The sequence below is a fragment of the Elgaria multicarinata genome, chromosome 13, assembly GCF_023053635.1.
Source record: "Elgaria multicarinata webbii isolate HBS135686 ecotype San Diego chromosome 13, rElgMul1.1.pri, whole genome shotgun sequence".
Lineage (NCBI taxonomy): Eukaryota > Metazoa > Chordata > Lepidosauria > Squamata > Anguidae > Elgaria > Elgaria multicarinata.
In genome coordinates this window covers 16,253,995-16,280,671 of record NC_086183.1, presented here as the reverse complement: position 1 = coordinate 16,280,671, position 26,677 = coordinate 16,253,995, and the positions used below count along the sequence as shown (strand labels likewise).

The following is a 26,677-nucleotide window of genomic DNA, read 5'->3' as shown; positions in this document are numbered from 1 at the left end:
TCCTCAAGGTTGCACTGTTACCTTTTCTCAGTCACTCTTTGGCCTTAGCTAAACGGAGCAAAACCCCGGGGCAATCCCCAGGATCGTCCCTGTGTGTTCGCATGATGCACAGGGAATCCCGGGATCAGGGAGGGATGATCCCTCCCTTGCCCCGGGATCTCGCCCTACCCTTTAAGCCCAGTTTTTCCATGGGCTGAGCCCGAGACTGCAGAACGTGTGGCTGGGCGTCGCGGTTTGTCCCGGTTCCTCATGAGGAGCCGGGACCCGTGCACAGGGTGCAGAGCTCCTCAGGAGCACTGTGCCCATTGAGGGTGGGGTGGGGTGAGTGGGGAAAATATTTTTTTTAAAAAAGTGTACCTTTTGCTCACGAGCACTCGTGCGCATCTTCTCCTTTAAGAAAAAAAATCAAAATGGCGGGCTCTGAAGTCCTCTGAAGTCGTTGCGTGCCGTGTGTGAACAGAGCGGGAGATCTCTTGATAAAAATATTGCGAGATCTTCACCCCTACATCCCACTAGATCGATAGGTCTAGGTAAGGCCCCTGTTTCCAGCAAAGTAGAGGAAAACCATCATGGTATTTGTACTCCAGCTCAAAGGAAGTCCAGGCTTTGTGGGCCTTTTCCTTGTCCACTGCACCCCAGAACCCAGAAAAGAAGTCCAAAAACAGAAGTTGATTAACAGTGCCTATCCATTCTTTAATTTCCCTTCCCTCAATCCATTCTGTCATTCTTTTGTCAGACTTCTAAAATCTAGAAACTTGTTCTATGAGCAGTTTTTTTTTTAAAAAAAAATTAGCATGAAAGCAAATGTTTTCTTGGCATGCTTGATTCAGCTCAGATATTTTGGGCAGCCACCATGGTGCAGAAATTGGATCTTGTGCTCACTTGCTTGTTGTTAGGCTTAGGGCTTTGGTTTATGCTTTGACTGAATAAGGGTATATTCAGTCATAGTAGAAGCCCCATTCTGGCGAGGATTCGATTTTATAGTAGAGCTGAAAAGAAATTCTGATAACATTTCAAAATCTGGTGAATTTTCATATTTTGAACCTCATATTATGCAATTTGACTTCTGAATTGTAGAATAAAAATGTGACCGTTTGGGTTGGTTTCATGATTGAATGCCGTTGATATAAAACTTACACAATTCTGTTGCAAGTCACCTGCCAAAGCTTTTTACGTTTCTGCTGCTCAGCTGTCAAATATTGCCAAACACCAACCACTTAACTCAGAAGTTTTCAAATCTTGACTGATGCTGCTTACCCTGTTCTCCTACAAAGTTGAATGCTGTTGCAGAAACTTTGGATGTAAAGTTGTGAAGCTGAACATCAAACATTCAGGTAACATCTGCAAATACCTGCACATCCAGAAAATACCAGGATAATATTCATCATTAATACATGCAAAGGAGATTTTTTTTACTCTTTATTTTTATTATTTTAACAACAAACTAACAAACACACAATACAAAAGAAGACTAAAAAACACAAAACACAAAGAAAACATACAAAATTAAGATGGCTTTCCGATTTCCTCTACTGCAAAAATAAGTAACCATATTTTCCCTTGCTCTATAATTACAAAATTCAAAATTCCTGTTTCTTTGGTCTTAGAATTTTCTTCTTATACGTTGAATCCACAGATAAACAAATACCCGTATTTCTTCGATTCTAAGATGCCATCGATTGTAAGACGCACACTAATTTCAGTACCACCAATACAAAAAAGCTTTGATTCTAAGAAATAATAAACGCACCCGCGATTCTAAGACGCACCCTGTTTTTAGAGATGTTTATATGGGGGGAAAAGTGCGTCTTAGAATCGAAGAAATACGGTAATTGTTTTCTAGATCCTGCAAAAAGTCTATAAGAGGTTTCCATTCAGTTCTAAAGGTAGATGTTGACTTTTCTCTGATTATTGCTGTAAGTTTTGCCATCTCCACCAAGGAGAATTTTGAGGAGAGGTTTTTGAAGCATACTCATTTCAGTTCCGCGCTGTCATGGTGCCATAAAAATGTTTTCCGGAAGCACCCCCAGTATCAAGTGCCGAGGCCGGGGTGGGGGAAGAATGCAGGGAGGCTATCGGTGGAGGGAGATGGATGATTTAGCACATCTCCATGTGTCCCTTTACTCTAAAATGTGGGCTCCCCCTTCTTGTGCTGTGGGGTAGACCGAGGTTTAACGCCATGGGCCTGTTGCCATCCTCCTGAGTGTGGCGCTTGGCAGATGTATGTGTGTTTCTCTGCCCCCTCTCCCTGCAGAAGAAAGATGTACGGATGTTGCGTTTCATCCAGGAGGTGAACACCACCACCCGCTCGTGCTCCCTCTGGGACCTGGAGGAGGACACTGAGTACATCGTGCATGTGCAGTCCATCAGCATCCAAGGGCAGAGTCCGGCCAGTGAGCCCGTCCACTTCAAGACCCCCCGGGAGGCTGAGAAACTGGCTTCCAAAAACAAAGGCAAGCAGGAAGGAGGCTGTGCAGAGGAGGCGCCAGTGGCAATGGTGGTGGTGGGTGCAGGGCTGGCTCCAGAGGGTGGGAGCCTGGGCATGTCCAGGGGCCTCAAGGAGCCCAACCAAGCCACCTTGGTGGTCACTTTGGATGGAGCAGCCAGGAAGGCATGAGAGAATGGCTCGCCTTTGGTTCCTCCTGCCTCTTCCAGGTGGAGGATGCTCGCCAGGGCTGCTTCCTCAAGGGCCTGACAAATCCTGCAGCTGGCCTAGGTCGGTCAAAGAAGGGTCCTCATTCCAATAGAAGGGGTGACTGCAATGAAACCTCTAAAGGAGGACTTGGCAACATCTGCCACCGAATTTATCAGCCGTGCTTTGTGGCTTGCTGGGTGCTTAAGACGCCTCTTCTTTTTGTATCCTGAGGTTCATCAGGCACCTCTTGGGCTGCTCTGCTGCATTTGGCCCGGTGGGGGCTCTGCATGTGGAAGGGCCAGGTGGGTGAGCCACTCACCACGGTGCCAAGCTTGCAAAGAGCAATTTGGTGGGTGGGAGAGCAGGAGAACAGAAGGAAGCACAGGGGAGAGGCCGCCCAAGGGCACAGCAAGACAGCGGGCTCCTGGGCCGAGCACAGAAGAAAACATTCAGGCTGGCAAGTGTGGTTTGCCACAAAAGGGTGAGAAGAGCAGCACGTGCTGGGCAACCCACTTCTCCACTCCCAGAGGGAGAAAAGAAGCCTATGAAAGGTGTTGAAAGGGAAGCTGAAGAGGCAGGCAGACGGGCGGCATGGTCTCTTGGGGGCCAAGGCTAATGAGAAATGTCTCCTTGGTGCCGAGCAAGAAAAGGCAAGAACCGCCAAGCAGACTGGGAGTCTTTTTTTTTGAAATAATAAACTTGCAAAGGAAGTCCTCCAATAGTATATCTTTAGGTACAGAGGCAAGGCTGGCCCACAACGTTTTGCTGCCAAATTGTGCCATTCTACATGGATCTGTGTCAGTCTGAATGCACGCACACATGTGTACGCATACACACACACACACACACACAACATTGATTACTGAGATGAAAGGCTGTGTAGATGATGTTGTGATCCTCCAGTTTCACTTCTGTTTTTTCAGAGCACTTTCCCGGTTTTTTGGTTTTTTTCAGAACGGGGAAAATGGGGTATTATTTTTGATTGTATTGTTTCTACTTGTGTTTTTGAGCTATTCCACTACAGCACAGCTCCACCTAGAGGTTATGTAGCAGAAAAGCAGGAAAGGAAAGCTCTTTGTGTAGAGCTCAGATCTCAATTCTGTGACAAAACTGAAAGTAGATACAGCGATTAACAGCCTCAAGTAGAAAAGCTCTGGGTAGCTAACACATTTCATGAGCAACACACTTAAAAAACAACTACAGCATTGGTTCATAAAACATTAACAATATAATAAAGGAACAATGTGCATCACCTATTGTTGGCTTCCTGCTGCCTGGGGGAGGCCTACTGCATCATGGGAGGTGTTAAGTGGAAAGCATGAAATGGGAAACAGCACATGGGTACCATATAGAGGGAGAAAGCCAAGTGTAAAGGTGAGCTGGATAAATTAATGAAGGCCACACTAGAAGCAACAAAATGGTCTTGTCTGCCCTGGTGTGTTGAGCTAGCCATGCAAATGGAAAACCACCTAAGAACCGGCTGCAATGTCATAGGAGGTTTTGGGGTGCATGCTCACGCCATATGGAAATCTTCTGTTCAGCCCATGCTCATGGTGCCAAAACCCAGTGAGAGTGGGTTGGAAATGGAGCTAACGTTGGCTGTCTTTCTCCGTCTCCCTCCCTGTGCAGATGAGGTGACGATGAAGGAGATGGGAGAGAAAAATCAGCAGCTGCGAGCCGGGGAGATCCTCATCATTGTTGTGGTCTTGTTCATGTGGGCAGGTCAGTGGGAGTCCTTGCATGCCTGCAGAAGTCAAGGCGGCTCATCTCCGGTCTTTGACTCGGATAATTTTGTGCACACGGTGATCTCAAGGATGTACGCAGCTTTCACACAATGTCTGATGCAACCTTCCCCAACTTGAGGCCTTCCAGATGTTTTGGGTGACCATTGGCCATGCTGGCTGGGGCTGAGGGGAATTGAAGTCCAAAACATCTGGAGAGCATCAGGTTGGAGGAGGCTGGTCTGATGTGTATTCGGTCTTAGGAAGGATTCTCCTTGCTCTTGCATTCCAAGGAACTAGAGAACAGTATGGGGGTGAGCTAGTAGTGAGCTGTGTAACGCATGGGTATTTCCCTTGCCAAATTCCTGCCATCATGAGTATACTCATCAGGATTCAGCTTCATTGGGGCCAAATGCCTGGTCTGCACTCAGGGACACCTTGCATATTTAAAGTGGTGCTATGTAATCAGGGAAGTTATGTGCATTCCACAATTCTGTGACAGTAGAAAGCTGCAGAATTCTGCTTTCTGAGTTTAGTTTTGACTTTGCAAAAGAGAGAGAGGGGTGAGGGAGGGAGGTTTCTAGGCTTTATAGCTGCAAAGATATACTTGAAAGTGTGGGAGCGCTGTCTGTTGGGAGTCTCCAAAGCCAGAGGGGCGGGGCGGAATAAAATCACCAGAGGCCAGGGTGAGGTTTCAAGTGCCGTACAAAGCTACTCCTGCACCACACCTAGCAAACTAGAATAAACTGTATAAAATAAATTATGCAAACTTCAAGAGATTGTGCACATTTGCTTGGTGTTTTTCCAAGTGCAAGATGACAGATCCCTGCCTCCAAGGAGCTTCCAGTCCAGGAAAGACAGCCAAGGAAGGGAGAGGGAAAAGGATGGAGGGGTAAACAGGAAGGATTGACCATAAATTCAGTGATGTGTATTTAGCCTTGATCACAGTAAGAGCTCCATCACTCGCCATGCCTGGTATGCGGTTTTGCAGCCCGGCAGTCACATGACCTCGTCCACATCCTGCACTCATTTAGCCTCTTCCTCTCCATGTTTCGTTTCTTTTTGGAGCGGGGAAAGTCTGGATTATTTCCCCTCCCTGCGCAACAGCGCACAGAACGCAACAACGCACAGACTTGAAAGTGTCCAGCCCTTGACTCACTAAGGAAATGGAGGGGGAAACCGCAGATGAAAACTGGATTTAAAAAAAAAAGTAGGTGTGATGGAGGAGCCTTCTCCAAACTGGTTCTCTCCAGATGTGTTTGAGTAACACTTTCAGAATCCTTTTAGCCAAGGGCACTGGGAGTGCTAGTCTAACATATCCGGAAGGCATCAGTTTGGGAAAAGCTGAAGTAAAGTGCGGAGATGATTAGAAAGTCAACATTTTTAGTGCAGCTCCCACTCATCCAGATTTTGTTTTGTTTTTAATGTGCTGTTATCTAACTTGTTTCCTGTGGATGGGACTGGAGAGGAACTGAAATAAGTGCAACAACAAGTGCATCGTCCCAAAGGCCACGTGACCTTTTTGCCCTTATTTGTCTCATCAGATGCCTGTCAATCACCTGGCAAATGGGAATTCTCCAAAGTGCCTGGCCAAAATTCTAAGAAGGCAAAACTCACAAATCAAGTGCAAAATTGACACCTCCTAGCCGTCTCTCTTGCAAACCGTTCTCAGTTATTATTATTATTATTATTATTATTATTATTATTTATTTATATAGCACCATCAATGTACATACATACAATGTAAATACAGTTCTCTGTATTTAGTTTTTACTGCAGTTCACTTCCACACCCTGTTAAAATAACAGAACAGTTAAGCGGATAAATGGCCTGAACTATCAGAGCATAAAACAGCAGGATGGCAATAAACCCTGATCCTCTTAAAATCAGTTACCAGGAAACACACACAGAGGAAAAGTTTTCTATGAGCAAAAGTGCTCCCTCCGTGATGTTGCTGTGAGCAACCAAGGCAGTGGCCAGTTCATGGGGAAGCAAAGCTCAGTCATCAGCAACTTTTCCTTCCCAATCCTGCGTCTCCCTCACTCCCCTTTGCCGCCCCTAGCAGCCAGTGTAGGTTTTGGTGGGAGATGCAGGAAGATCTCTGAATCTACAGGTTCTCCTTGGAATCAAAATTAACCTGCAGGGAAGAGAGCAATTGTGGAGTTTTTTTAGACAAGAGATACAGGGGCTCCCGAGGTAGAACTGAATTTGCAAGCCTCCCACAACTTGGTGCCCTACATATGTATTGGAACACAACCCCCATAATCTCCAGCTGGCAACCAGTGGCCATGCTGGCTGCAGATGATAGGGTTTGTAGTAAAATATATCTGGAGAGCACCAGGTAGGGGAAGGCTCACATATGGTCTAAAGTGTGGGTGGGTGCCCATCCTACTTTAGTGGTGCTCCTGCCTGCTCCGTAATGCTAGAAGCCTTCTGATATCATTTTTACTAGGGCTGTGCATGGACTCCCCTAATCCGCTTTGTGACCCGATCTGCCTGTCCCCCCGCTCCGCCCTGCGGAGCGAGATCCATCACCGCCACCGTCGCTGCATGGCTGGCAGCGCCAGGTAAGCCAACCCCCCCACCCCCTTACCTGTGTCCATCGTCGCGGGCTTCAATTGAGGCCCCAGCTTGAAGCTGGACGAGGCCTCGGCCTTCACTTCCAGCTTCAACTGGGGTCTCAATTGAAGCCCGCAGCAGACGCAGGTAAGCCTCCCTCCTCCCTGCCCCCTTACCTGGCTCCGCTGCTGTCGTCACCGCCAGGTAGGCCAACCCCCCGCCCCCTTACCTGCGTCCGTCGCGGTCCGTTGCGGGCTTCAGTTGAGGCCCCGGCTTGAAGCCGGAAGAGGCCTTGGCCTTCACTTCTGGCTTCAACCGGGGCCTCAATTGAAGCTTGCGACAGACTATGATGGACGCAGATAAGCCTCCCTCCTCCCTGCCCCCTTACCTGGCTCCATCACCATTGCCGCAGGGACTGTGTCGGTGGCGGCAGCGGAAGATGAGTCCCCCCACCACTTACCTGCGTCCGGATCCTCTTCTCTGCGATCCGCAGGTCCCTCCATCTATTGCTTCTCCGACCCGAAGAGAAGCGGAGCACAGCCCTAATTTTTATGCCCATCAGTGGCTTGTCTATATGAATCATTTGTGAAGCGAAAGATCCTGGGACTTAAACACATCTTGAATCTACTTTACACATGCTTAAGGACTCCTCCTCTCCTCCTCCTTCTCTCTACAGTGCTTCATACTTTCAGTCAACTTTCCCCAACCTGGTGCCCTCCAGCTGTGTTGAGTTGAGGCATACTGGGAGTTGTAGGGCCTATGAATTGGGAAGACCCTGTTTGCATATTGCCTTTGCCATGAACTCATCTGGTAGCCTTAGGCAATTCTCTCTCTCTTGTTCAGCCTTGGAACCCCCTCCCATTTGTAATGTGAAGAGAACCATCCCAGCATACCTTACAGGGTTGTTGTAAGGATTGAAACAAGAAAAGAAGTGCTTTGAATATTCACAGATGTATACATCAGAGATGGAAGATAGATTTCATTCTACTGTTAGATCCCTAGCAATTTGCAGTAGATCAGCAAGGCTTTCTAATTTTCGATTGTTTAACAATAGCTGTGGCAACCAAATGGCAACCTCTCCCCCCCTCACTGACTCACCCACACACCCGCACACCACTCCATAAATTATACTGCTGAAATGAAGAAAGCCTGGGGTAGCTAAGCATGGAACTTTTGTGTGTGGAAGGAGGACTGTGAGCTTCATTCAGTTCTGGAACTCAAAACAGATTCCTGGGTTCAGAATGCTTTAATTGCTTGTGTGTGTGTTTTTTTTTGCACCAGGCTCCATTTGATGGATCTCAAGGTTCAAGTAAAAAACCAAAGCAGATCCCACAAGGCTGATGTGTGCCCACCCTGTGATAAAAATTATAAAATATTCAGAGCAGTTTTTGAATGTTCAAAAATGACTCGCCTGCACAAGCTCAGTAATCCTTATTGTGACAGCTCCGTAAGGTCGGTCCGTGATGTTCTCATCATCCCCAATCCAAATTGCAGAGGCTGAGTGAGGCCAAGCGACAGAGTCTTGTCCGAGGCAATAAAGTGGGCACATGGCAAAGATGAGATTGGACCCACGGACCGCCCAACGCAATGCTCCTGCTGTTAGCAACTGCATTGCAACAGCTCTTGGCTAATGAAAGCGATCACTTCAGCTCTTCCCTGCCTTTTGAAAACGGGTTCCGGGGCTGAGGCCTCCGGCCATTTCTGCATCAACCTGCCCAGCCAGGTGGGACCTGCCAAACATGAGTTAGTGGGAAATGCAGCTTGGTCTTGTGGGCGTTCTGTGTTCTGTGTGCTTGCCCGGCTCCATCTGAGAGCTGCTTTTGCTCCTTCTGCAGCATGAAACATTTATGAAAGCACAAACGCTCTCCCCATGAGGTTTGCAATTGCTTTAGCTGGAGGAGGGGAACGTGGGGAGGGACTGGGAAGGAAGGCCATTTCAGGTGAAAACAAGCATGCCAGCTAACTGAAGAATTCACATTCTTCTCCAAAGGACTTTCTGGTTTACATTATATTATATGTACAGAGGTCTGTCCATCCAACCCAAGTAACAAACTGTGTGGTTAAGAAAAAAAAAAAGAGAGAGAGTCACCGACCTTTTGTGGGTGTATTTGTGCTTTTAACCTGTTGGTTGTTTTATTATGGTTTTAACTTTTGTGAACCGCCCAGAGAGCTTTGGCTATTGGGCGGTATAAAAATGTAATAAATAAATAAATGAATAAACAAACAAACAAGGCTGCTGAATAGCCAACCCTACTGAGGTAGTTTTAAAAACTGTGGGACCTAAAATTACTTGTTAACCGCTTTAAGTGTTGTTAGCCTAGGTGTAAGTCATTTATTTATTTATTACATTTATATCCCTCCTTTTTTCCTCCAAAGAACTCATGGCGGCGTACATAATCCTCCTCTCCATGTTTTCCTCACAACAACCACCCTGTGAGGTAGGTTGGGCTGAGAGTCTGTGACTGGCCCAAAGTCACCCAGTGGGTTTCCATGGCTGAGTGAGGACTAGAACCCAGATCTCCTGGGCCCCATGTATTTGGGATCCTGGGTGTTTGCAAATGAGAGGACAGGACTTCCAGCCTGAATCTAAACCCAATTTATTTCTTTGCCAAATAGGCCTCAGTTTACAAACTGTTCACTGTCACCTCTGTGGCAGTGAATGTGTCATGGGCTTCCACAATCATTTCTATGGAGGGAACACAAAGCGAATCTTTCCAATGAATGGGGCCATAGGCATGCACAGGCCATTTCATTAGGGTGTGCACCTTAAAGGCCCTGATTGGAGCGGAGGAGGGCAAAGAGCACTTACTTGCCCCCCCACTCCAATTGGGACCTTAAGTGGGGGGTGAAAAAGCGCACTTACTGGGGCCTCTGGAAAGTGCGTAATTCTCCTTCAACAGGCTAATGATTGAGGGCAATTACACACTTTCTGGAGGCCTTTGAAAGCGTGCTTTCCTCTCCTCCGCTCCTGGAGATGCTAATGGTGGCTGCCATTAGCATGCCTGGGGAATTACACACTTTCTGGAGGCTCAGGAAAGCACTTACCCATCCTCCTAAAAAACCCTGATTTGAGCAGTGTGTTGGAGGGGTGGGGGGACTAACAGGAAAGTGGAAGTGGACCTGGGAAATTGTGGTGTGTCTAGGCATACCTGGCACATCCTGTGCGCACTCCTATGATGAATGCGGCAGCTTTTGCAGGTGTGTGTGGGGATCCCTTGTGAGAGTCAGTGTACCTGGACCTGCATGTGGTTGCTGGATTGGGACACACTATTACAAAGATCCATGAAGTACTTTAAAGACGAGCAAATATATTGTGGCATAATCTAAGATGAAATCCACAATCCAGCTGGATTTAGAAGCAGGCAGTCACCTAGGATACTAGGTGTGCATGTGTGTCTGTGTATGTGAAGGTCAAGAGGCACTTGTTTCCATTCAACAACTACAAGCAAACTATCTTTGCTTGCAAAGCTGGGATTTGGATCTGCATGGCCAACATTGCATTAACTGTCTCTTTTAAAAGAGCCAGAAATTGGAAGCATTTAATGCTCATTTGACAAATGGTGTGTGTGTGTGTGTGTGTGTGTGTGTGTTTTAAGAGAGAGGGCTCCATCACACTAGCATTTTATCACACTCTTGTCATGCCTGGTTTGCCATTTTGCAGCATGGTACTTACATGACGTCATGCCTGTCCTGCAGTCACCCTGCCTGTTCCCCTCCATTTTCTGTGTTTTCATAGAGCAGGGGAAGTCCGGTTTATTTCCTTCGTGTGGGATTAAAGCGCCCTTCCACCCCCTTGTATTGCTGTCCTCGTGCTATGTCCTTTGTTGGGGCATGTGCTTTGAAGGGAGGTCTTGCTGATGAAAGAGGAGGATGGGGTGGTTCTCCTCCTCCAGGATGCCGTGTTGAATGAACAGGCTTGTGCTGAATCAGTTGAATGACAAGAGCCAATGAACTGGAGGGGGAAGGAGAAGGGGTGGGGAAGGGTGTGGTGGAGCGGGAGAGCAAACAAATGAAAGGAGATTTCACCAGCACAGTGGCGATACCACAAACACATGTGAAAGGGACCATTAGCTTGACTCGCTAATGAAACAGAGGTGGAAATCGTGGAGGCAAACCAGGAAGAAAATGTAGGTGTGATGGAGCCCAGAGAGAGAGAGAGAAAGATTTATATCATGTCCACATGCACAAATGTATGTCTTAAATGACAGGGATAAACCTTGCATGCAAATTGGGCCACAAATGCAATAAAAAATAATCTCAAAATTGAACAAATGGGGTGAGTGCCAAGAATGCTCCTCGCCTAGTATTTGGCCGGCCTTCCTTCCACTGCATGATTCCCTATTTGTGCATCTCTCTGTCTATTCATCATGGGAAATCTTTCTATTATTATCCATTGAATATGGCATTGCAGTTCCGCCTTGGTTGCCAGAATGCAAAATCCAGAATTAAATATTCCAAACGAAGAAAGGGAACGGAGTTGTGGGGCTGATTCGTTGGTCATGTTAAGGATTGTTTAATTAAAAGCTCAAGCTGATATTTCCTCTTGGATCCTCTGAGGCTTGGGAAAGTGCCCCCAAGTGATCCCCTGTCCTTCTGGTCCTTCCTGGTGCAGTTGTCACTTTGTGTTTACAACACACAGGAAGAAAGGTTGCCTATTCAAGCACACTAAAACACAGAGGCTGCTGTGGGAACCAGCGCTGTCACTTCCATTTGTCACCAGTGCTTCCTGGGCTTGATTCTGAGACAAAGGAATTTTCCACTGTCCTTTTCCTCGTCATCCTTGCGTGTGTTTGCTGGCACTCCCTACCAAGCAGGCACCTGCTTTTGGTTCACAAGCAAATACAGGTCTTCCTTTGGCGCAACGGCACAAGCAAGGCTCCAGATCGACTTTGCTTAAAGCAGCGTTAAGCAGCTTGTGAAAGGAGTCAACTCCAGCTGCAACTTGCTATTTATTCCATCAATATAGTGTCTGTATTGAGGACCAACTCACTGGTTCTATATACTGAGTAACTATTGTTTTTATAAGACCTCAGATATTTAGAAAATCTGTACTGTATTTTTCTTGAGGCAATGAAGCCTTTGGCATAGTCAGCTGAGCTGATGTGATGGTGCCAAACGTTCATAAACCTTCTGGTTGCTCCAGGAACAAAATTGTCAGAATATTTGCAGGCCAGCTTCTGGGGGAAGGGAACCCTGCCATTTTTGCTGGAATGAGAATTTCACACGGGCCTTAAAGACCCTAAAGCTTTGCTAGGTGGGCTCAGCAATGAGATGAGTTCTTGGGGCTGGCTGCCCAGAGGCAAAGTGGCTGAATAGGGCCAGCCCAAGATAATTTGCTGCCTGAGGCAAAAAACATGATGGCGCCCCCTCCCATTCCACATACAGAAGCCGACTAGGCCGGCAATTGAATCTTTTTTTCAACACTGGTACTGACAGAGCAGGGCAGGGTAGGGTGTGTGCCCCACAGCTCTCCCTAAACACTTGGCTGCCATCTGAAGTGACTGCCTTACTCCACCTAATGATAGGTCCAGCCCTGTGACTCAAGGAAGGATGCAGAGTAGATAAGAGACTGAGAAAGGGGGACCTTAAATGGGGGTAGACAGAGGCTTGAAGAAAAGGACAACTGAGGCCAGAGCTGAGATGTGAGAGTGCTCTAAAGAAACACCACAGCACTTCAGGACAGGAGGCGGTGTGCTGCTAGTGGGATGAGTGCTAAGGAAGTGATAGGCCCAAAGCCTAGCTTGCTGCAGGACACAGAGGAGAGATGTCGTCATGGTCAGGCTGGAGGTCAGCTATTGGGTTGGGCACAATCAGGTGTTATTGCTACTAGGGCTGTGCACTGCCTCAGGCCGAGGCCCCGAATCCGAGGCGAGGCGGGCTGATTCGGCCCGCCGAATCTGAGGCGTTTCCAGCTCAGCCCAAGGCACCCCGAAGCCGATCAGCTCTGAAGCTTCAGGACGCCTCAGGACAGTTCGGAGTGGCACTGGGTGGTCCTAACCTGCTGCCATCATCGCCGCCATTGTGTTCTCGCTCCTGCCAGCTTCCGGCGCATGTGAAAATAACCAGGCTGCACGTGATTTTAAGATATCGCGGGCCTTTGAGCCCTGTGATATCTTAAAATTGTGCGTGCGGCCTGGTTATTTTTACATGCACCGGAAGCCAGCAGGAGTGAGAAGGCAGCAGCAGCAATGATGGAAGCAGGTAAGTGGGGAGAGTGGGGATAGGGAGGCCTTTCTGGGTGCCGGCTACACAGCCGGCACCTAGAAATGTCCAATTTGCCTCGGAGGGCCCGAATCTCGCTTTGGCTTCGGCACCAAGGTGAGTCGGGCATCCCCCGAAGCACCCCCAAGGTGAATCGGTGCTGCTTCAGGGGCCCTGAACTGGCCTCCGAGGCAGATCGGGGGTCCCTGCACAGCCCTAATTGCTACCCATTGTGAGGAGCTGTTTAGACTGTGGGACTAGCATTGAAGAAAGGGTTTTGAAGAGCTTGCTTGTTGCCTCTCCAGCAGTTTGCAGGGCCTTCTGAGAACCTTCACTATGAGGTCAGCTGGCAGTATTGAGGCTGGCATTGCTGCCTCCACCCCTAGCCCTGTGGAGCTTAGTTTGACTTAGGCCGTTTCTACACCTGCCTTTCACACACACCCCGCCATTGTCCCAGGATCATCCCTGTGCATCCAAACGACACACAGGGGATCCCAGGAGCAGGCAGGAACGATCCCTCCATTTTCATGTAGAAAGGGCCTTAGTCAAAGGCCCAAAGTGCTGGTGGTGCCTCAGGAGGTAAGGCGCCACTGGATACTGGTCCGAGATTCTCTTCAGCACCTTGCAGACAGGGTGGCTGAAGGAAACCGAATGAAGTAAGCCATGGGGTGAAATACTGCGGTCTGAGGAAATAATGGGTGGTGGAGACATGAAGCTGAAGGAAGGCGGTGCCAAGAAGAAAGTATGTCCAAGGAAATAATCTCTTACAGGAACTGTTGTGCACTATTGACGGGAAAGAGGTGAGAAGTGTAGAGGGGAGGGGAGTTGTGGGCCAGAGGTCCAAGAAGGCGTAAGTGTGCTCGCTCTGGGGTTGACATGACAGTGGCACAAAGGCTGAACAGAATCAATTATGCCAGGTGTGGACTGCACAGTCCCTGAGGCATATCGAGTTAGCAACCTAACTGGCCTCAGGAGGGCCGAGAAGCAGAGAATCTCACACATTGATTTGGACTCTGCATTTAATTCCTTGGGTGCTTCTAGTACCTCATGAATGTACAAAATTTGCTGAGAGGAATTTTGAGACGTTTTGGAAGCACATTTACTTCAGCTCTGCAGGTTGTAGATTTTCTGGTTCTGGTTGATAACCCATCATTGTCAATTTATTCATCCAATCTTTAAAAAAACCAATTTGGTTAGTTGCCATTAGGGATGAGAGAGAAATTGGTTTGGTTCATATTAGATTAGGTTTAGAACCAATCAAATTTGCACTTCTTGAACTAACAGGCAAACTGGACCAAAATTATCCTTCAGTCTTTGCACTTCTTCAAATTTTGTGATGCAGTTCATAGAATCATAGAATCGTAGAGTTGGAAGGGACCTATAAGGCCATTGAGTCCAACCCCCTGCTCAATGCAGGAATCCACCTTAAGCATCCCTAACAGATGGTTGTACAGCTGCTTCTTGAAGTCCTCTAGTGTGGGAGAGCCCACAACCTTCTAGGTAACTGCTTCCATTGTTGTACTGCTCTAACAGCCAGGAAGTTTTTCCTGATGTCCAGCTGGAATCTGGCATCCTGTAACTGGAGCCCATTATTCTGTGTCCTGCACTCTGGGATGATCGAGATGAGTTCCTGGCCCTTCTCTGTGTGACAACCTTTCAAGTATTTGAAGAGTGCTATCTTGTCTCCCCTTAATTTTCTCTTCTCCAGGCTAAACATGCCCAGTTCTTTCAGTCTCTCTTCATAGGGTTTTGTTTCCAGACCCCTGATCATCCTCGTTGCCCTCCTCTGAACCCCCTCCAGCTTGTCCGCATCCTTGAAATGTGATGCCCAGAACTGGACACAATACTCAAGATGAGGCCTAACCAGGGCTGAATAAAGGGGAATCAGTACCTCGTGCGATTTGGAAGCTATACTTCTATTACTGCTGCCAAAAATAGCATTTGCTTTTTTTGCAGCCACATCACACTGTTGGCTCATATTCAGCTTGTGATCTACAGCAATTCCAATATCCTTTTTGCTTGTAGTGTTGCTGAGCCAAGTATCCTTCCTCTTGGTTTCTTTTTCATTTGGTTTCTTTGGTTTCTTTTTCCTAGGTGTTTCTTTTTCCTAGGTGGTTTCTTTTTCCTAGGTGTAGAACTTGGCATTTATCCCTATTAAATTTCATTCTGTTGTTTTCAGCTCAGCACTCCAGCCTATCATGATCACTCTGAAGTTTGTTTCTCTCTTCTAGGGTATTATCTATCCCACTCAATTTTGTGTCATCTGAAAATTTGATAAGTGTTCCCTGCACCTCCTTATCCAAATCATTAATAAAAATGTTGAAGAGCACTGGGCCCAGGACTGAGCCCTGCGGTACCCTGCTCATTACCTCCCCCCAATCTGAGAAGGCACCATCAAAAACGTGTACAGAAATGCATAGAAATACATGCAAATTATCATGTGTAGCTTTTACTGAAACATGTGCAATGCAGTGCAAAGATGAAATGGAACAAACTTAGGCTTCAAGAAATTCAAAAGTTGTAGAAACCAAAATGGATGGTTTCCAACATCCGGTGGAAATGAGTTCCTGAGAGAGATTAATTGCTGTGTCATGAAGTATTTTATAACACACTTCAATTGTGAATGCCCCTCCCCACGCTTCTGTTATTTTGTTTTCTACACTGAAAATTAGGAAGAGGGTTTGTTTATTATATAAATGTGTACTCACACCAATATTATTATTATTATTATTATTATTATTATTATTATTATTATTTATATAGCACCATCAATGTACATGGTGCTGTACAGAGTAAAACAGTAAATAGCAAGACCCTGCTGCATAGGCTTACATTCTAATAAAATCATAATAAAACAATAAGGAGGGGAAGAGAATGCAAACAGGCACAGGATAGGGTAAAGAGGCACTGGGTAGGGTAAAACTAACAGTATAAAGTCAGAACAAAATCAAGTTTTAAAAGCTTTAGGAAAAAGAAAAGTTTTTAGCTGAGCTTTAAAAGCTGCGGTTGAACTTGTAGTTCTCAAATGTTCTGGAAGAGCGTTCCAGGCATAAGGGGCAGCAGAAGAAAATGGACGAAGCTGAGCAAGGGAAGTAGAGACCCTTGGGCAGGCGAGAGACATGGCATCAGAGGAGCGAAGTGCACGAGCGGGGCAATAGTGTGAGATGAGAGAGGAGAGATAGACCTTTATAGAATAACAAAAGATATGACTTTGGCTGAAGGAATGTACAATCCAAATTTTAACATTGGGGAGACAATTAAGGGGGGAAAGGGATGGGAAATATGAGGTGATATGTGCAAAACCAGTTAAATGTGCTTAATTTTGGTTTGTAGTGAGAACAGGATCTGTCCCATCCTCATTTTCAGTTGCTCTTCCCCGCTTGCGTATCTTGCCATGGGTGAAGGAGCTGAGGGAGGCATTGTAGGAAAGGTCCCTCCGGCAGGGCCTCAGGCTCGTTTTGTCAGGATTGGGACATGGCCCTGGCCCTGGGAACAAATGCGCCGTGGCACGCGCGGTTGCCCTTTCGGAAAGCTGTCCCAGCAGCGTGACCTGAAATGCTTTTTTCTTCCCCTCAGGGGTGATTGCCCTGTTCTGCAGACAGTATGACATCATCAAAGACAATGAACCAAATAACAATAAGGAGAAAGCCAAGAACACGTCTGAAAACAGCACCCCTGAACACCAGAGTGGGGGGCTCCTACGTAGCAAGGTGAGAAGGACGTGGTGGGGGTTCCAAGGGAACTGGTCACTCCAAATAGAGCCATTGATGCTTGACGAAGCTGAAAATCCATGTTCTGCCTCCCCATATAATCTGTCCAAATAAGAAAGGGTTGGGTTGTGGTGTGGGCCCTTAGACAGAGGTATACTTCTACTTTCATCAATATCAGAGGAAGAACCTATAACGCATGATTTAGTGGATGAATTAGATAGATTAAATCAGCCTCCTTTTGAGTAATTAAAGTAGTATCCATGATTAACCACGAGCTATATATCCATATCCTGATTAATCACAGATGCCACTTCAATTACTCAAAGGGCTGCATATTCCCTTTGAAGGACCAGGTGAGGGGATGCTTCTTCTAAGACCTTGCCTGGTGAGACTCATGGGCCCTTCATTAACCAGGACTGTCCTTATTCCTCTCCCTTAGGTGGAAGGGAGAGAGGCGGGGGGAGGGCTTGGCAGCCCTCGCCTCTCTCAGGGCCAGTGGGCCCCTGGGCAAGGTGCCCTCCAGAGCCTCACCCAGGGGCAGCGTGGTGCCCCCACTCCCCAGGCTCAGTGGCAGGCAGGGCTCCCTTTTCCTTGTCTTCTTCTCTTCACTGGCATGGTGAGAGTGCCGTGAAGCAAGTTGCCAGCCAAGGCTGCAGTCACTCACCATCTTCTTTCCACCCCTTCCCTCTGCTGAGCAAGAACCCTGAGCTCACCTCCTGCTTAAGAGCGACCCCAGGCTCCTCCTGGGCCTCTCCTGTCTTTTGCCTCCTAGCAGTGGCTTTCCAGCCACACTTGCTTCTGGCTCTACTTTCCTTGCCTATGAGTAACTGCAGCTTCTCAGGGAAGGGCCCAGCCACAGTACAGTTACCCTCTGTCACCTTTCAATCGCCTGTCTGATCCGACATCAACTTCCCATAAACCTGTCTTTTCCCTCCCTTCTGCCAAATCAAACACTGGGTGGGGCCCACTCCTGGACACCTAATCAATCAATTAATTTGGTGATAGCCCCAGGACTTAGGCTAAGTTTTGGTAATATCCAAATTTGCCTTCAATGTAATTGTTTCATTGATTAGTTGAAGGGCTGATGACTGAGTAGCTAATCATTGTTTAATTGTTCAACCACCCTCTTCTTTCACAGTGGTAGCAGCTGCCTGCCTCCTAAAGAGGGTAAACTGGCAGGTCAGATGAGTCCCCATTTTGCAATGAGGTACCTATTGGTGGCATTTCTTATATTCAGGTAGGCCAAATGCAAACCTTCCCTTGAGTGCTCACTGATCCATAGAACATAACTATGGTTTATTCAAGGCTGGTTTGATTCCTCCTCCAAGCTGCAGAACAACTTGGAAGTAAAACACTTGGAAAGCCAGATTTGCTAGAACCTCTTACCCATCAAACAGGCAACTGTTTACCCCCAGTTTCACCTCCAGTCCAAACTCTATATCCCCGTCTTCCCCGGAGGTACAATGTCTTCACATTCCCGACAGTTGTATTTCTTTTTCTCTCTTCTAGTTTCCCAAAAACAAGCCTTCAGTGAATATCATTGAAGCATGACAGCCTGATGGATGGACTCCATTTCTCCTTCTCGCTTTTGCTCTCATTTCCCCTCTCCAAGATCTGGTAACCGAGGAAGTGAAATATTGTCAGAGCTGTTTCGAAAGAGTCCTGCTCAGCTGCAGATGGCAGGCTCAAGCGTCTGCATCTTTGCCCTGAAAAAAAAAAGCCTCCCAAAACCAACCCAATGTTGATAGAAAGAAATGCTGCAAGGACAACTATACTGAAACAGCATATTGAGAATGGAACGCTTCCATGACCATCCATTTGGTGACTTGGGGCCAGTCTTGAATAATTGAAGTAGGCTGTGCCATACACATCAACAACTGTCTATTTGTTGGTGGGGCTAGCAAGGGTGTCATCATTCACCTTGACTGTCTGTCTATGTTTCGTCCTACAACTTTTGTCCTTCAGAAATGTTTCATCTCATTACTGGTTTGCTTTCTGCTTCCCATAGCTCAGTTTTTAAGTGGGAGATGTTGCCCTGGATTCCAGATGCCACTGCCTCCATCTCTCTTCTTCACAACAACGCTGGAGAATGCCCTTTCCTTCGACCACAGACCAAAACAAGGATGTCGGCTCTAAATTCCAGGCAGAAGTCTTGCCGTTTGTATTTTAAGCAGAAACAACTGTTCGCAGCCATTCAATCTTGTTTCTTAAAAAAAAACAGAAGCACATGAGATATTCCACCTGGGTTCTCAGGACTCCACTAGCTGCTTATTATAGGTTATTTTGAGCAGTTGTGAGTTTCTTATTTTCCTCCCAAATTTGATGTGTGTTGTGTGTTGTTTTCCCTACTGAATAATCAACAGAGAATGCAAAAAAAGAAAAAAGAAGTCCTCCAGCTCTACAAAACATCAAGGTCAGACAGTGACCATAGACATGAATCAAAGCATCTTCAATTTCCCCCCAGGGCTGGGGATTGGGGGTTCAACAGGCTGTCTGGACCAGAAACCTGTATCAATTTTATACCACTTTCACTTCCATCACTTTCCCCAAAGAATCCTGGGAATTATAAAGCTCCATTCAATGAGTGGTTTACTGCACACTCGTTACTGGGCACTCACGGATTATGACATCATGTCTGCCTCTCGCGCATCTTCCGTCCCTTCTGGCCTTTGTTGCACCACAAAACCCCCCAGAAAAAGTCCGGTTGCTGCTCTCTCCTACCGGACGGAATGGGGCTAATTACTTCCTGTTAGCATCGACAGAGAAGGGACGGGAGCTGCGTGTTTGACTTAGATATGATGGGGCTTGTAGTTTGGTGAGGTGCTCAAAATGATACAGGGCTTTTCTACGCAATGCATTTACATGCGCTGGTCATTTCCCACTCATGGTTATTTATGGATTCTGTAGATGATGACATGACTTCCCAGTTTTGCTTCTGTGTTTAAACCAGCACCTTTGGTGAGGTTTTTTTTAGAGCAGGGAAAATGCGGCATTTAATTGTGAAAGCAAAAGAAAGCATGATTCCTGCAATGGGCAGGGATTCTCTTGTTCTATTTGAGCGATTCTGCAATACCACAGTGCCACCTAGATGTGACGTAGGAGAAAAGCAGGAAAGGAAATGGTCCTAGTCTCTACTGCTTAGATCTCAGTTCTGTGATGAAACTGGAAATAGGTACAACCAATTAAAAGCTGATTAACACACTCATAAGAAGAGCCCTGCTGGATAAGACTAAGGGAGGTGTTCCTAACATCCTCTTTCTGTCAGGGGCCAGCCAGATGCTTTTAAGAAGGCTGCAAGCTTCTCTTGTTTGTCCCTAGCATCTAGTCCTGCTTCTGAACATGTGTGTGATCCTTTTTTTAAGGCCCTGTAGGTGGGCCATCATCATCAGCTCTTGTAGCACTAAATGCCATATGTGAATTGCCCATTTTGCAAAGAAGTGCTTTCTCTTGTCTGTCCTAAACTTACTGCCAATTTTATTGGAGGACCCCCAGTCCTACAGAGATGAAAAGAGTGAACCATTCTCTATGAGAGATACCCAACTCAATTCCCACATCACTACAGTTCCCAGAGTTCCCTGGAGAGAAGGAAGGGCTTTAAAGCCCATAGTTATCCTTTGGGCTGTGGATATGTCTGCATTGAACCATTTATTCTCAGTATTTCTACTCAGCAAAGCAGCTAGATCCATGAACTCATAATCTGTTAGCCACACACACCCTGATTTAATTCTCGCTGTGCTATGTCCCCCAGCAAAGTGAGGCGCATTTGCACAAGAATGACTTACACCAACGGGTGGAGTGTTTGCTGTGCAGAGGCCTGCGGAGGCCAACGGCCCAGAAAAGAGCTGAAATTACTTCAGAAAGAAAGACTTCTCACGTAGAATCTCACTCAACTTTGCCTGCAAAAGTTCAATCAAATTGAATGGGTGTTTTTGGATAGAGAACAGTTTATTATTTTAGAGGGGGACTCTAAAATTTTGAATTCTGTCATTACTTAATGTCACTGCCTTAACGTGTCTTTTCAGCAAGACTTACTAAGTTGTTTTTTTTTAAAAAAAAAATCCCTTAAAATTGACTTCTACAAAATCAAAATGTGAAGAAAATCTTTTTAGTTCATTTTCTTTGTACTCCATCTTTCGCCTCTCATTTTACCATCACAATGACCCTGTGAGGAAGGCCAGGCTGTGACTTGCCCAAGGGCACCAGGGACTTCGATGGCTGAGTGAGGGTTTAAACTAGAATTTCCCACATCCCAAACTCCACAGTCCGGGCACTGTGGCACAGTCTCCATACACACAAGAACGGTGTGCACAATCAATATATGCAGCCCCTCCCCTGGTGTGACAACTGTATGCAGTTGTGCATTGGGGGGGGGGGGTTACAGCTGCTCCCAGACTGGAATTCTGAAAGTGTGCCACATTTCAAGTTGGACTAAAGTTCCCTACTGCTCTTTCCCCAAACATAGCTAGATTGTGGTGTTCCTATGCACTTTAGCAGTCGTTCCCAGTCTGGTGCTTTCCAGATGTGTTGGACTACAACTGCCAGAACCCCCAGCTGGGGGATTATGAGAGCTGTAGTGCAACAGCTAGGGGACAACTACACTTAAGGGTGGGCATGTCACCCCTCAGTATAATAAGTATAAGACATATGGAGATTCTCCTTTCTTGCCTCAGTAGTTAATCAGCTCACCGGGTAGGATCCTGTGTGAATCTTTCCTTGTTCCTCCATTAAGGTGATGGAAGTTATACGTAGACAGTCTTCTGGAGTTAATAAGCCTTTTGTGGTTAAAAGTGGACATCTGTACAGGTGAGGGGGTGCACATGGAGGAGGCATTCCATCAAGCAGGAGAAAGATTAATTTGTGGTACCTTATTATTTGGCATGTACACGCTGCTCCAGGAAGCCATTTCATCCACACTGGGGGAAGAGATGGGCTTCTAATTGCTCCACCAAAATGCCAAGATGGGATGGTCTGAGAAGGGTTTAAATCCTCCTCTGTTGAGCTCCTCTGTCTCTAGCCATGGCTGAGATAAATTACTGGCTCAAGGAGCTTTTCTACACAAGGCATTGATTGTGCGCGTGTGATTGCTGACTTATGGTTGTTTAAAGGCTCTTTAGATGACGTTGTGATCCTGCAGTTTCAGTTCTGTTTTTTCAGAGCATTTTCCCGGCTTTTTTAAGAACGGGGGAAATGGGCCATTATTTCTGAGAGTGCTGTTTGTAGCTGTGTGTTTGTACTAGTCCGCTATGCCACAGCTCCACCCAGAGGCCATTTAGCAGAAAAGCAGGAAAGGAAAGCTCTTTGTGAAGAGCTTGAATCTCAATTCTGTGACAAAACCAGGATTATATACAGCAATTAACAGCCTCGTGTAGAAAAGGTCAAGTTGGAGGTTGGCTCAACCATTTCCAGTGCTTTCAGCTCAAGGCGATCACTCTCCTGGGTTTTCTGAAGGAAAGAAAGCATTGGAAAGCGTTCAGTGCAGTGATGACAAGAATGGACTGTCACCACTTTTTCCGTAGCCCTACTCCTGTGTCCATAATGGTATTGCCCCCACCACCATACCCCCTTGCCGACACACATGATGATTCATATACTCACAAAATAACAAGTGAAGTTTTTCCTGGCTTGCACAGAGATAAAGAAATTGGGAGATGTTTCCTCTGCTCAATGCCTGCATGTCAGGCTGCTGCTTTTCTGGCATGGGAGAAGGGCCGAAAAGGGGAGGGCGGGGCAGCAGGCATGATGAGGGGATCTCCAGTTCAAATTCTACTTCAGTGGCAAACTCACTGCATAATCTTAAGAGAAGCCGTGAGCTGCCGTCTATCAATGGCTAAAATGCTGACTCTCCCAGCCTGGTGCCCTCTAGAAGTGTTGAACTGCAATTCTGACAGCCATGATAGGAGTTGCAGTCCAACACATCTGGAGGGGAGCCTCCATCTTCAGAGGCAGTCTACCACTGAATAGCAGTTGCTAGGGAGAAACTGCCCAGAGAGTTTCGGCTATGGGGTGGTATATAAATGTAACAAATAAATAAATAAATAAATGAACAGCTGGGCAGAGCTGTGGCTCTTTGTTTCCTGCTTGTAGGCATCTGGTTGGCCGCTGTGGGAAGCAGGATTTTGGACCTGATGGGCCAGCTCTGGTACCATCCAGTAGGGCTCTTCTTATAGGCTACTTTAAAGGGTTGTTGTTGTCAGCGTGGCTGAGATCATGTATTTGAACCAGGAGTGGGCAGATAGTAGATCTCCAGATGTTTTTGTATTTCAATTCCCAGCATTTGTCACCAAGGGGCTTCTGGAGGTCGAAGTCCAAAATGTACTTTCTGCCCAGCCCTGCTCTAAAGTACTCCATAAATGCTAAGTAATTGGATGAAATGTGATGTCTCCATGATGACATCACCAATACCTCCATTATGAACATTCACAGGACAGGATTTTTCCTGCTTCCAAGCCCTCCTCCTCATCTCTGCCATCTTTTAGCTCAGGAGAGCTCACATCCACAGGTGGGTCCCAGGTAGCGGCTTCATTTTCTGTAATGGCACTAACAAGCCTTGTCCAAAATGGCACCTCTTTTCACAGGGGACCTGAAGCAACCAGGTTCACACGATTGCCAGGCAGTTAGCAAACCACGGTGGCTTGTTAACTGCCCAGCCGTGGTTGTCGCATGCCAGAGGGATTTGCATAATTACCCTTGGCAGCGCAGCTTGTGATGTCATGTGAACTTGGCCAGCCCGGTGGCCACCCTGGTGGCCAGCCTGGTGGTCTGGTGGCTTGTCATCCATGGAAACAAGCCACCCTGGCCATGTTCACAAGACACTACAAGTTGCGCTGCCAAGGGTTAGTTATACAGATGCCCCTGGCACATGACCAGGATAGTTGACAAGCCACGGTGACTTGTTTACTGCTTGCCATTTGTACGAACCTGGTTGTCTTGAGCGTTAAATGTCTGTGCAGCAGGGGTGAGGAACTTGTGGCCCTCCAGCTATTTTGGCCTACAACTCCCATCATCCTTCACCTTTGGCTATGCTGGCTAAGGCTGATGGGAATTGTAAGGCAAAGCACCTCGAAGTTTCCCATCCCTGATATGAAGGCCCATTTCAACCAAGCCAATTCCAGGTAAGTTTCCAGCGAGGAATAATGTTGTGCTACATCATAACAGTCATTTGCAATGTCCACAAGTGCTGCACGAGAGACATTAAGGCTTTTTTAGCCTCACTCCTTTCAACTCCTGCCAAAAATGTGGCTGGGAGCAGATTGTCTGCCTTGGGATACAGAAAGGCTGTTGTTACCTGTGATAACAGTTTGAGCAATAAACCATGTTTTTAAATGTAACAATGAAAGGCAGATAGCCTTTGAGTGTAAATAGATCAGAATTTAAAAGGTCACTTATCCTCAGCCTCACTTTGGGCAGAACATTATCTGTCAGGTTTTTGGTGTATGTGTGTGTGTGTCTGGGTTTTTTCTCTCCATAATATGACATCCATGGTATGTGCTTTTCCAGAACTCATCTAGTTATACATGCAGTTAAAGTCACATGACATGGAGTTCTTGGGACTGTACCGTTTTAGTTGGCAGGTGGGGGACTGTATTTAAAACAACCCCCTCCCCCCAAAAACCCTGCATATAGAAAACTAGTATCTCAGGGTTGGTATAGAACCTTTTCCTGATATAATTTTCCATGAGAAGGGAATTTTTGAGATTGGGAAGCATTCAAACATACCTGTAATCTGAACTCCATGCAAAGTGAGTTATCTACATGTGGAGGTCAGCTCTCACAAGCTGTTATTCCTCCCGTTATTACAATATAGTCATTTCCATGGTATTCTGCTATTTCTCAGGTCTTGACTGCAGGGGAACATGCAGTTAGGGAAAGAGAGAGATGGTAATTTTAATTTAGCACTTTGTCTCTTCCTTGTTGTAAGGAGTAACATGGGAGAGAGAGAGAGATGCCTTCCCTTTCAAATTCTAAACTTCTGAGTGGGTGTGTAAAAGTAGGTCATTCAGTCCCATTGGAGAACTGCTTCTGCATGATCCAGCCTTGGTTCTGAATTTCCACAGGAAGATTTGTGTTCAAGGGTTGTGTGAATGTCTCTGAGCCTCAGGCTACATATTCCCATGGCCAGCAGCACAGGTGGTTGGGTTGGGTCATTCCCAGGGCCCAGAGGCTTGCATTTTCTGCTAGGCACCAATGAAGGCTGGGCACAGTGGATGAAGCCAGAAAATCTTTTCCCCTTCCTCTGAGTACTGGAGATGAATTAGAAGAAGGGGCAGGTAGTGGGCATTTCTCCAGAAGGTTGGAATCACACAGCAGGAACAGACACTCCATCCTATCTCCCCAGAATTGCAGTCAAAAGTGACAACACCCCTTCTCCTTTGGGATCTATTCGGGAGGGGTGCAGGACTTCCTAGGGTTCACTGGGTTCCTGAGGCCAAGTGAAGTCAGCAGAGACAGGGAAGGAAGGTCTGGGCAGATACTGGGGGCACAGAGGCTGGATATCCCATACTCCACCAGTTATGGGGACCACTAATGCTTCTCACCAAGGGTCCTTAAAGTCCTGGGGTCTGCCCTCCATATTTCCAACCTCCTGCACAGTAGCCTTGGGCTACTACTATGTGGTCTACTGTACTCCCCATTTGCCTTGCCACGACATTTGCAGGGGGACAGGCCTGATGTTCCTTAAAGCGTTCCCTTCAGCTGGGACCTGAGCTGGCCTTTGAGGAGGCTGGTTGAGGCAAAACACAGCTCAAGATGTGTGTGTGTGTGTGTGTGTGTGTGTGTGTGTGTGTGTGTGTGTGTGAATGAATCAGGTGCCAATAAGAATAAAGATAATTTGTCTGACGTTGTCAGCAGCATTTGTGCGTGTGCCAATGGACTTCCTAGCTCGTTCTGTCTGCTCATTAGAGTGGGCAGTCTGATGTCGGATCCCACCTTCCCTTTCCACATTCAGCATTTAGATGGACTTCCTACAAGCAGCAATCGGGAAGAAGGTGTGCACGTTTTTTGTTATCATCAGCCTCTGTAATTGCAGGCTTTAAAACGTGCAGCAATAAATGCCATTAGCAGGAGAGAAAACAAAACACAGGCCGAAAGCAATTCCACGCTTCACAGAGAGAATGTTCAAGCTATCAAAACCAGCCACGGATTCTCTGAAGAGGAAGTTTTAAAGGAGCAGGAATGTAATAAGAATATACCATAGTAAACAAGGAATGGTATAAAGGGGAGAAAGATTTCAGATGGAAAAAGAAGAATGTGTGTTGTGTGTGAGAGAGAGATGCAGTGTTGCTGCATTATTTTGGAAAGGTATGTGCTGTGCTGAACCATGGAAATGGAGCTTTATGAGGTTACTGGACAAGTCAGAATTATCACAACATAATACTCCATGGAAAATAGTTATTCTTTGTTGGATTATTTCCAGCATTTATGGAACTCAAGAAGTTCAAGGTGGACTTCTAATCAAATAATTTAGCAGGTAGGAAACCAAGGATTTCAGCAATGAGTGGGGTTCCATTCCAGTCCCAGCTGAAGGGCAAATTCCCACATTAGAACTAGCCATCTATTTGCAGCTTATTAGTTCATGTGGACATAGCGCAAGAGGTGAGAACTCATGCAGTGCCAGAGCAGCAACCTCCCCCAAACAGGAATTTCTGTTTGCAATTTACCCCCCACCCCATCTGCTACTTCATCCATTGGTTTGCAATAAAGATGTGAAACTTGATTTCCTGCGTAGAAAGCTATGACACAAAAGACAGAAACACACACACACACACACACACACCCCTATTGTCAGGGTGTGTGGGTGTCTCAGTGGTGGCCAGAATTTACTCAGGACATAACTGGAGGCATTTGTTACCACA

The 26,677-nt window shown here is 46.6% G+C and overlaps 1 protein-coding gene across 1 annotated transcript in view; it reads left to right on the top strand.

The window, feature by feature from the left end:
- The window catches only part of FNDC5 (fibronectin type III domain containing 5), a 48,595-nt gene extending 30,066 nt beyond the window's left edge, over positions 1–18,529 (top strand). The window contains exons 3-6 of the mRNA XM_063140028.1: positions 2,255–2,453; positions 4,265–4,357; positions 16,693–16,826; positions 18,336–18,529. Coding sequence (XP_062996098.1) covers positions 2,255–2,453; positions 4,265–4,357; positions 16,693–16,826; positions 18,336–18,377 — 468 coding nt within the window. The 3' untranslated portion in view covers positions 18,378–18,529. The remainder of the gene's footprint in view (positions 1–2,254; positions 2,454–4,264; positions 4,358–16,692; positions 16,827–18,335) is intronic.
- The last annotated feature ends 8,148 nt before the right edge of the window (positions 18,530–26,677 follow it).